This window comes from Neodiprion lecontei, chromosome 2 (assembly GCF_021901455.1).
Source record: "Neodiprion lecontei isolate iyNeoLeco1 chromosome 2, iyNeoLeco1.1, whole genome shotgun sequence".
NCBI lineage: Eukaryota > Metazoa > Arthropoda > Insecta > Hymenoptera > Diprionidae > Neodiprion > Neodiprion lecontei.
In genome coordinates this window covers 20649156-20660143 of record NC_060261.1, presented here as the reverse complement: position 1 = coordinate 20660143, position 10988 = coordinate 20649156, and the positions used below count along the sequence as shown (strand labels likewise).

General features: G+C 40.1%; 3 protein-coding genes across 3 annotated transcripts; 2 read left to right on the top strand and 1 right to left on the bottom strand.

Moving 5' to 3' along the window:
• Nucleotides 1-269: 269 nt before the first annotated feature.
• On the bottom strand, nt 270-1955 carry LOC124292971. Its single transcript, XM_046731862.1, has one exon. It carries the CDS (start codon nt 1953-1955, stop codon nt 270-272), a length of 1686 nt encoding a protein of 561 aa, XP_046587818.1.
• Nucleotides 1956-5910: 3955 nt separating this feature from the next.
• LOC107227239 lies at nt 5911-6537 on the top strand. Its single transcript, XM_015668331.1, has one exon. The coding sequence runs from the start codon at nt 5911-5913 to the stop codon at nt 6535-6537; it is 627 nt and encodes a 208-aa protein (XP_015523817.1).
• A 108-nt stretch (nt 6538-6645) lies between these two features.
• Nucleotides 6646-9281, top strand: LOC107227238 (uncharacterized protein K02A2.6-like). The gene is made up of 7 exons (XM_015668330.2): nt 6646-6699; nt 6778-6868; nt 6976-7197; nt 7317-7520; nt 7572-7823; nt 7887-8120; nt 8461-9281. The coding sequence occupies exons 1-7, from the start codon at nt 6646-6648 to the stop codon at nt 9279-9281; spliced, it is 1878 nt and encodes a 625-aa protein (XP_015523816.2).
• The last annotated feature ends 1707 nt before the right edge of the window (nt 9282-10988 follow it).

Sequence of the window (10988 nt, the reverse complement as noted above, 5' to 3'; positions counted from 1 at the left end):
CTGTATATTTGATTGAATTTTTATGGATACGGATCTGATGGAATCCCGATGCCATATCTAAGCTAGAAAAGTATTTCGCCCCATGTAACCTATTTACTTGGTCAGAAATTAATGGTAATGGGAATCTGTCAGGTAGAGTATTATCGTTTGGTTCTTGATAATCTACATACATTCTGTCTGATCCGTCCTTTTTCTTCACGAGAAGAATAGGGCGAGCGAATGGAGATGAGCTTGGGCGGATTACGTTTGCAGCAAGTAACTCTTTTATTTTATTTTGAACTATTTTTTTTTTGTTCATGACTCAATCTATATAGACGTCTATATACCGTCTTTTTTGGATCTTTTAGGCGAATTTGCATTGGATCCATTTCAGCAGGTTGCTTTGGTGTACCGATTATAAAATACTCCCTAAATTCTTGCAAAACTGAGAGCAACCGTTCTTTTGACTCGAAAGAAATGTCAGTTTCAATTTTGTCGAAATTTCCTTCGATTGATTTTTCAATTTTGCAAGCATCGACACGGATTTCACGCTTTAATTTCAATTCGGTCGAAGATACGAACATGGTCAAACTCTGACTCAAAATTTCACGACCAATCGAAATATCACTACTCAAATAATGACTTGGCAGAACATGAAAAAGAATTTCTAGGGCAATGTCGTCAATGTTCACTTTGGTAAGAATTTGCGAAGTACTATAGACACTTGTTTGTCCAATTCCAGTCATAGTAACAATATTATCAAGTCTTTTCCCGGAGAACCTTGACGACACTGATTCTTTTATTAACGAACATTCGGCTCCAGAATCAAAATTAAATGAAAACTGCTCACCTGCATGCCTCAAAATACCAGAAGGCGAATTCACTTCACAAATATCCACACGTCGTTCAATATTGGATCCGTTGAAGCGTCCTGACGATGGCTTCTTATTCATTCCAGTACATTGCGAAGAATAATGCCCAGGTTCCTTGCACTTGAAACAGGTTATAGGCTTCCTCGCGTCACTGCTTGTAGATGCTTCTCTCTGCCACACATTTGATGCTGCTTTTTTCTCTTTTCTTTGATAGCAGACAGATGATTTATGCCCGATCTTTCCACAGGTGAAACACTTCAGATGACTGGTAGACGATTTTTCTTTAAATCGTTTTGCTTCGGTCTGACATTGTTCAGTGTGAAGTTCCGAGTTTTTCCTCTTCAAGTAATATACTGCCTTTAATTCTTTTTGTAATTTATTCCGTGTCTCAATTTCTTCCGTGAAAGCAAGGCGTTGAAGTCGTGGTTCAAATTGAGAAATGTGACTGATGACGAAGGACACAGCAATCTGTTTCATAGAGAGATTCTTCCATCGGTTCATCAAAGAAGTTATCATAGTGGCTGAGTAAGCGGCGACACATTCTCCTTTCTTTGGTTTTTCTTGATTGAGATTCATTAAGAAAGCTGCGAGGGTTTCCGGACATTCAAATCGTAGAGAAAATATTTCTTTAAATTCATTCCAATTTATTCCGGCAAATACGTTTTGGGTCAGCCAGGATAATGCCTCTCCTTTCATCGCACGGCTCAAGGCGTTCATGAGCGACGCTCCTTTCAGCGGATGTTCTGACATACACATGTCTGCCGTACGAATCCAAGCTCGAGTATCGCTCAACTTTTCTGGGTCAAATTCCGGTAACTCGATTTTCGTCTGAGAAGGTTTCTTCATTGCCTCAATAATCTGCATGAAATTATTTTGCTGCTGTTGCAAAAGCATTTGCCATCTTTCGTCGTCACGTCTCTCTTCTCGGTGAGAAGCAGATTCTGGTTGGCGAGAAGCAGATTCTGGTCGGTGAGAAGCAGATTCTGATCGGTGAGAAGCAGATTCTGATCGGTGAGAAGCAGATTCTGCTCCCACTTCTGATGTCGGGGTGAAGCCTCGGAAAGGCGGAGAGGATGTAGGATTTCCATTACGTGGATTGCTCATTGTAAAAAGCGCGATGATCCCAACCCGTCCGGTCAATTCGCTTGCTTTTCCGTGACTGTCGATTTCATCCAAGCGTTTTTATAAACAAATCATTTGTTTGTTCTATATTCAAAGCATGTTGAATAACGCTTGACGCTTGATACGGTGGACACATTCACAGTTCAAGTTTCGAATTCACATAATGATGCATCCTCTTCATTTTTCTCCGACAATTATAAGAAATAGTGCGGTCCCTCGGACAGGTGGTTGGTGACCGACTGACTGTCTTTTGGCTCGGTTGGTCTCAGCAGTTCCGTACATACGGATTTGAATTTTCGTTTAGTGGCAATCCTGGCCAGCTTCACGTGACCAAATCCTGCCCGATATTTCGCACAGTGCCTTGGTATGATGATTCGACGCCGTTATTTTGTGCGCGAAAATCTTTATGCTCGTTCTTCACAGAGCTTTGTTCTTGAACTTGTCTTAGTCTAGAAAGAGAACTATTTATACTATCATGAACCACATTGCTACTGAATTAAATTAAATTCGACTCCGGGTCCGCATTAAGGTTTTGACGCCTATTTTTACACAACTTTGTACTGCTTGCACTGAATTGCATTAAAGCAGAATTCTTTAAAGTTTCGTTGACCAAGACTTTTGATTCTGTTGAATTTTGATCAGAAGGTTCACTAGGATAACTCGTTCCGTCCGAGATTACATAAAAATTTTCTGGTGGCTCCGAAATTCGACACGTTAGCTTTTCATCATGCTCCGAAGCTGTCTCATTCAACAACATTTCAATATCCTCATCAGAAATGATCACTGAAGCAGCAGGACCACTCATCGGTCTTTGCGGAGGTTGGCCTGAAAATGATGAACCACATTGCACTAATTACTAAGTTTGTACCTCTGACTCCGGATGTGGTTTCAGCTAACACATTCGACATTGTGTGTAAAATATTTATTTGATAAAGTTTGTAAAAATTACTGAAAAACCGGTCACGGTGTGTAAATTCTTCATAAAATTCCACATTGAGCACTTTCTGACTGTTTGGAGAGTTGGCAAAAGGATATGGACCATCGACGTGGGATCCGCGAATTAGTGATGAGGACGAGTGTGAATGAAACGAAAGTGATGTTGAGATGGAGAGAGATAATGATTACTAGTAACCGAGAATTTTATTGATTCTGACGCGGCGATACGGACCGTATCGCAAGAGAACGTTACAGAGAGTGATGATTTTACAGAGCGAGAGAACACATAGATTACACACATACATGATTTCGAGACAGTAGACAATACATGAGATACAGCTGATAGGTTTTGAGTCGCGACACGGGCAAGCGGCGAGATTTGACGCAGAGACGGCAAGTAAACATTGCACGCGAGTGTGCGTACATGTGCGAGGACGATTTTGAGTGTCGCGAGACACACATTCAACCATTCGATACTTTGCCGAAACACTGACCATGCTACAAATCAACTGCAATATAATCTGCAGCTTCAAACAATTGAACCTTGACGAAAAGTTTCAGAGTGGATTGTAAAGTTGGACTACGTTTTTACATTGTGCTCCATTCTTCTAAAAATATTTCTGCCGCTGCTTTTCATTGTTGGCGACTGGCCTGTTCAACCAGTCTGACGAGCATTAAAAAAATGGTAAATATTCCCATTTGTACTAGAAATATTTTAAATTTATATTCAATGTGTGCAATTCACTCAAAGTGCTCGGTATTGAATTTTGGAACATTCTCAGTTTTTTCCTTGGGCACAATCGCCATCAACATTTTCCATCAATCAAAGGCAGTTAATATTCTAGCAAGTTTTCACAGCTCTCCGGGCCTCAATTTACATATCTCAGTATCCCAGTAGTGATCACCACAAAATTTGTGTTTCCGTTTAAAAAGTTTTCACTCAAGTAAATACATAAAAACATCTGGATCAAGATTTGGATTACTTGTTTATTTAATAACAACTTGGACGACGCTTAAACTGTGGGGCACGGTCTTCTATGCAGGCATGGAGCCTAGAGTAAAGGAGTCCGAACGCCTATAGGAAAAGAATTATAAACGTGGACGCTGGAAGTAGTGAAAATTTGGGTTCGAAATGCAGCCACCGGGAGCGCTAATGCTGCAAAGATAGGAGATGGGTTTGCATTTACACGTCACTCTTGGCTTTTCATCTTTGCAAGTATAAACGAGTTTTCCAAAGAAGTTTTTATTGTAATAAAAATCAGCGTCGTAGGGTGTAGTGAGTGTTTGCCCCACATTATATCTTAGCAGGTGAGAAAATGGTATTTTTCAAAGATGTGCTATTTTCAATACTTTATTGAATTGTAATCTACGGATTGAATAAAACGAGCATGAAAGTGAGGTTAAATTTCATATATTGTCATGTGGAATCACAAATTTGATTTTGAGTTTATTTCTGGTAGGAGAGTGCGCAATGGAAGATATTGTTCCTACCCAGGCTGCCGAACTGGGCGAGATGCTAGCAGAGCAGACTGCAAGCGCTTAGGACGACGGCAGCTGTCTGTCTTCAATGTACCAAAGGTAAATCTCCGGTCACAATTTTTTCTCTTTGTTAAATGAGTCAACGCGTATAATTTGTTTACGAAATATTAAGTTATTGCATACTAATTTTTGCCCATAGAAAAAAATATGATTGTTCAATGACTTGCCGTATATAAAATTTTGACCCGCTTTGTTTTTACCTGTATCTTCATATTAATTACAACAAAATTTCTGTTTTGTCTGTAGAATATGCAACAACGATAGAGCGAACTCCTTGGACAGTGTCTAATTTCGAGTCGAATCGAAAAGGGTGAGGGTCGGAGCCTGATCGAATTCGGGTGGAATGCTCCATATGAAGTATTCACCAAGGAAACATTAATTTCATCCCGTCGTGCGTCGGCAAGAAGAACAGTAGAGTTCCTCGGGTCTTACGAAGCTGGATAATCTATGATAATGCGGTAATTGTCGAGGGTCTGCGATGAAAATTTCGCTATCGGATAAATTTCGATTGGGGTAAAAATCGATTTATTTCCACAGTTCTGCAGTTTAACGCATTATTAATATTATTTATTGTTGAAAAATGTTTGTTTCATCGTTTGGAAAAATTTATGTTTCCTATCTGTACGGAAAATACACATTACTATTGTGCAGTGAATAAAAATGTTTCAATAAAATTGTAATATTTTGTTATTTAAAAATTTTTGATTTCTATCCGTATGAAAAAGCACATGCCTATTGTGCACTAAATCATAAATATTCGCACTTTTTGTTGTTGTTCTTTAATTCGTTTGGATTCGACGCGTATTGTATAGAAATAATTTTGATTAATAAATATTTCTAGGGTCTAGGCTGACTCGACTTTGAATTATGTCCGAAAATTATAGGATATATGAACTTGTCAGTAAATACAGGAATGAATAGGAATGAGAGTATGAAAAGGATCAGTACATTGCCGGTGTCCAGACCGGTAGGTCGTGGGTCATAATATTGTATATCTGAGTTTCCTGATTGAACGTGTTTCGTGTACACTGTGTTTATTGTATATTTCTGAATCCCTTAATGCATAAACATAACATTTTGGCTACGAGGATTTCAAGAAACATGCGTGTATAAAAAGTGCGTTGTGAGAATACGTACAAACAGGTACACAAAAGTGTGTAAAAGTGTATAAAAGTGCCGTGCGCATAACGGAGCATCGATGCCAAAAGGAAAGCCAGCTACATCCTGGATATATAGACACTCAAAAGAACAATTATTAGTAGTGCTGAAAGCATATAAGGTGGAAGTAACTCCGGAATATTCAGTGGACATTCTGAGAAAATTGTTAGTCCAAGCAGTTTTGGCTGAAAGTGAGGACAGCAACGATGAATCGCTTGATACTCTAGACGTCGACGGACGATAGTTAGACAGAGAGCCAACATCAGAAGGTACACCCGAAGGTGAATCACCAAACATAATCATAATGGCAGAAAGCAAAATAAAATTAGAATTCGACGCCAGTGAAGATCATTTGGAGACTTTCACAGAGCGTTCAGAATTGTATTTCATTGCATCGGGCATAACAGATGCGGAAAAACAAAAAGCAGTTATGCTCACAAAAATCAGCCGTAAGACTTATACGTTGATCCGAGATTCATGTGCACCGCAGAAGCCGAAAGATAAGACTTTCGAGGAGTTACAATTGATGATCAAAAATCACTTGTGTCCGCAACCGTCCGAAGCCGTTGAGAGGGGTAAATTTCATCAAGCGGCGCAATTGACCACAGAATCTGTTTCAGAGTTCGTGGCATGGTTGAGAAAGTTAGCAATTTATTGCAATATTCAGGACTTGAGTGCAGCACTTCGTGATCAATTGGTGTGTGGACTAAGACAGGAAGAGTCGCGAGTATTATCATTTCGAGAGAAGAAGTTGACTTTTGATAAGGCTTATAAAATAGCAGTACGCCAAGAAAAGGCTAAGGCTGATGCAAACATAAGGGTAATATTTCTGTTCCGGAAAATGAGATCAAGACGTGAATTTCATAAAGAAAAAGAAAAGGGGCAAGAGCGGCGTAGTAATGAAGCCGCCTATCCGGAATACTGGAAGTAAAAGTGCCATAAGTCCAAGGAGTTGCTATTGTTGTGGAGGACCAAACCACTGAACAAAAAATTTCCGTCACAGGTGGTAAACCTGTACATTCTGTGAAAAAAAGGACACATGGAGCGAGTTTGCAGTAGCAAACATGGAGCATTATCGGGTGGAAAGCAGCAAGTGAGGTATCTGGAATAGACGGCCGAGGATGCTAGTGGCAACAGTACGGATACAACGAAGGATTCTTCACTCATACAGATAAATTCTCTCGTAGAAGACAGCGTAGAAGCGCTGATGTATATTACTGTAAATATTGACGGAGCAGAGGTAGATATGGAAGGTGATACTGGTACTCGTGTATCAGTCATGTCTTTGTTAAGTATAAGGCACTTGTGCCAAGTATGAAATTAGAAAGTACGAAAGTGGTTTTGAATAACTGTGGAAATTTCAAAATAGTTCCCTTGGGTATTGCCAAAATAAAAGCAAAGTTGGGAGGGCTTGAGCGTGTTGTGAATTTGTATATAACGGGAGACGAAGGCCCAACACTGATAGGGAGGCAGTGGTTGCGAGAGTTCGGAATGTGGCCAAAAAGGTTGTCAACAGAAGATAATAATGTCAATAAGATAGAAGTATTCCAGGTTGAAGTGAGATTGATCAAAATGTTTCCTGAACTATTTAGTAAGACTCCGGGTCTTTTCAATAAAGGATCTCTTGAATTAAAGCTAAAACCGAACGCGCAACCCGTGGCTCTAAAAGCTCACCCTTTCTCGTTCGCTCTAAAAAAAAAAAAAAAATAGAAAACGAACTAGATAGACTAGAAGCAGCAGGGCACATAGAAAAAGTACAAGACAGCGAATGGGAAACGCCAATTGTCCCTGTAAGGAAAGATCGTGAGGAAATCAGACTTTGCGGAAACTTTAAATTAACGGTAAACCCAAATCTGATAGTCAATAAGCATCCATTGCCTAATGTTGATGATATTTTTGTTGCTATGCAAGGTGGTGAGTTGTTCTCGGAAATTGACTTGTCACATGCTTATATGCAAATTCCAGTTAGCGAATATTGCCGAGAATGTCTCACGATTGTAACGCATAAAGGTCTTTACAGATATAAAAACTTACCAGAAGGCATAGCATCGGGTCTTGGTGATTTTCAGAAAAAGATGGAGCATTGCTTAGTGGGAATCAAAAATGTTGCCATCCATTTGGACAATATTCACGTGACGGGAAAAATTGCAGAAGAGCATTTTGAGACCCTCAAAGCCGTATGTCACAAGTTGCAGGAATCTGGACTCAGAGTAAATAGTGCTAAATGCAAGCTGTTTTAAGACAAATTAGAAATTTTGGGCTTCATTATTGATAAAACAGGACTAAGTACGTCACCGAACAAAGTCAAAGCAATCGTCGAGGCTCCAATATCCCAGAACGTTCAACAGTTAGAATCTTTTCTGGGCTTCATTACATTTTACGCCAGATTCTTTCCTGACAGAGCAAAAAGGTTGAAACCTTTACACGAGTGTACGAAAGGAGATACATTGGAATGGACACAGAAATGCGAGGACGCAGTCAAGGAGGGTAAAGGAGGAGTTGTCGTCAGCGCAAGTATTAGCGCATTACGATGCCTCAGAACAGCTGCTCCTTGCCTGTGACGCTTCCTCGTACGGTTCGTCCACAATATTCTCGCATCGTTATAAACATAATACAGAGAGACCTATAGTATTCCCATCTAAAGTAATTCCTGAGAAGGAATGTAGCCGTGCAATAATAGATAAAAAAGCAGGCGCTATTATATTCGGGTTTGAAAGATTCTATGGATACATTTATGGATGAGAAATAATCCTAAGAACAGATCACAAACCACTCTTGTATATTTTCGGACCGAAAACGGGTATTCCCACAACAACCGCAAATCGGTTACAAAGATGGGCTTTCTTTTTAGCAGGTTTCACGTATCAAATGGAGCACCTTAGTTCCAAAGATAACGGAAACTGCGATGCGCTTTCGCGTTTGCTGATACACGACAATACGCCAGTTTTTGACAAGGAATGCTACATGTTTAATTATCTAACTGAATGCGTTCCTATACTTGACCAAAAATTGATTAAACAAAGATCCGAAAAATGTAACGTACAAAAAAAAATCATTCGTTATGCAAGAGAGGGTTGGATCTCAAAAGATAAACTTACGGAGACAGAAAAGGGATACTACAATGTTCGCGAAGAACTAACATTGGAAGAAGGGCGTCTAATGCGAGGTATTCGAGTAGTTATTCCTGGTAACCTTGAGGAATTGATGTTAAGTAAACTGCATGAGTCTCACCCAGGAATTGTTAAAATGAAATCAATGGCACGATCATGCGTGTGGTGGCCTGGGATTGACAAAGAAATTGAAAGTACCGTAAAAAGCTGTGAAATATGTGCAGAAGAAAGCCGTGCACCCGAAAAAGTACCCCTTACGCCATGGTCGTGGCCAGGAACACCTTGGACGCGCATCCATAGCGATTTTTTAGGACCGTTCTTCGGAAAGAGGTTCATGATTATGATTGATGCACACTCTAAGTGGCCTGAGGTGATAGACATGGGTCAAAGTGCAACAGCACAACAAACAGTTGATGCATGCAAAGATGTATTTGTAAAACATGGCTATCCAAAGCCAATTGTGACTGATAGTGGTAGTCAATATAGAAGCAAAGAATTCTTCAGAATTTGTGAAGAAAAGAAGAATACACCAATGCTTCTCTCCGCCATATCACCCAGCTACTAATGGAGCTGCCGAGAATTTTGTTAAGACTTTTAATAGTCGGGTAAAAAAGATAGTAAAAAGCGGAAAATCATCGAAAGAAGCGATTCGTTTATTCCTTTTCGACTATCGAACTTCACCTCATAATACGAAAAATAGATCACCAGCGTCGTTACTGTACAAGCGTGAATTACGCACACGCTTCAGTTTGTTGAAACCCAATACAGAGTCATTTGTATTAAAGAAACAACAGCAAATTGATGGTAAAAAAGGTCCAAGAAATGTAACATTTTCCGTGGAAGATACCGTAATGGTAGAAGACCATGGAGACAGAAGTGAAAAGCGTGACAAAGCGGTAATAAAGAAACAATTGTCACTTGTTGCTTATTGAGTTGAAGTCAAGCCGAACCTAGTCTGGAAGAGACACGTTGATCAAATCATTTCTTTTGAGCAAAAGGCCGTAGTGTCCAAAACAAAGGAAGTTGAACAGGAAGATTCTTTGCGTGGGTCTGAACGTATTAAAGCAAGGGCTGGTAATTGAAAAATAAAAACGGAAGAAATGTAGAATGTGTGAACTTGTCAGTAAATACAGGAATGGATAGGAATAAGAATATGAAAAGGGTCGGTATACTGCCGGTGCCCAGACAGGTAGGTCGTGGGTCATAACATTGTACATCTGAGTTTCCTTAATAAACGTGTTTCGTGTATACTGTGTTTATTGTATATTTCTGAATCCCTTGAAGCATGAACATAACATTTTTCATATTCTCTTGTTAACAAATGCATGATGACAGAATTAATCGACAAACGAACAATTTACTGTTCTTCTAATCAGTTTACGTATAACTGCGCTACAGATATGAATATTCTCTTCTCTCTCTTTTTTCATTCCGTCTCTGTCATCCTCTCTTGGGTACAGCAGCGCCAGTGAGTATTTCAGTGAAAATTTTCACTGCTTTCATAGCCCACGTCCGGAGTACAGCGTTTGGGCTCCTTTACTCCAGGCTCCATGTATACAGGTCTCGTAACCTGCTGGAGAGGGTGTCCCGCTTTACGGGCCTGTTTTCCATAATTCTCACATTCACCGCTAGAGTCGCTTGTTGAAAAGGGCTTTGTTAATGAACCTCACACAAGTGAAGGGCGCATGCGATTCAATGATCTTCAATCGCAACGACTTATGCGGTAAAAGAACAAACTATTGAAAAACAGCCCGTTAAGCGGGACACCCCCACCACCATAAGACCGGCCGAGTCGTCAGACCTGTATAGAAGACCGTGCTGTATGGGGCATCTTCGGTATGCATGTACTGTAGTTTGTACTACGTTATTTCATCCGGATCCGTTCGATGTGCTGCATATCAGAGTTTTAGGTAGTCATTATTGACATCGCCCGTGATGACCGAGTCCGTACATCTTCGTTCTACCGCATTTCCTTAAGCGTTCACTGAGGATATATGAAGACCGATATCTCTGGGTTTTTTTACCTAACAGTTTATCGGGTCTGGCCGGGTTACGAAGTATTAGCAGTTTCACGTATTATCAACCAAGCATCTGACCATTCTGGTACGAGAAGTTCTTCATAACCAATAACTACCGCGTGCAAAACGTTAGTGACATATCGTAGTGTGTCAGCTCATGCTAATGAACTTGGCGCGCTCGGCGATCGTCGATCTCTATTGATACTTGACGTAATCAATCATATCTTTCAGAGCTCACAAATTACGCGCAATAA

Coding starts and splice junctions, on each gene's coding strand:
- LOC107227239 (XM_015668331.1), top strand. CDS start 5,911: ATGGCAGAAAGCAAAATAAAATTAGAATTCGACGCCAGTGAAGATCAT.
- LOC124292971 (XM_046731862.1), bottom strand. CDS start 1,955: ATGAGCAATCCACGTAATGGAAATCCTACATCCTCTCCGCCTTTCCGA.
- LOC107227238 (XM_015668330.2), top strand. CDS start 6,646: ATGGAGCGAGTTTGCAGTAGCAAACATGGAGCATTATCGGGTGGAAAG. Junction 6,869..6,975: donor AGATATGGAAGGTGATACTG/GTACTCGTGTAT, acceptor ATTTCAAAATAG/TTCCCTTGGGTATTGCCAAA. Junction 7,198..7,316: donor AATGTTTCCTGAACTATTTA/GTAAGACTCCGG, acceptor AAAAAAAAATAG/AAAACGAACTAGATAGACTA.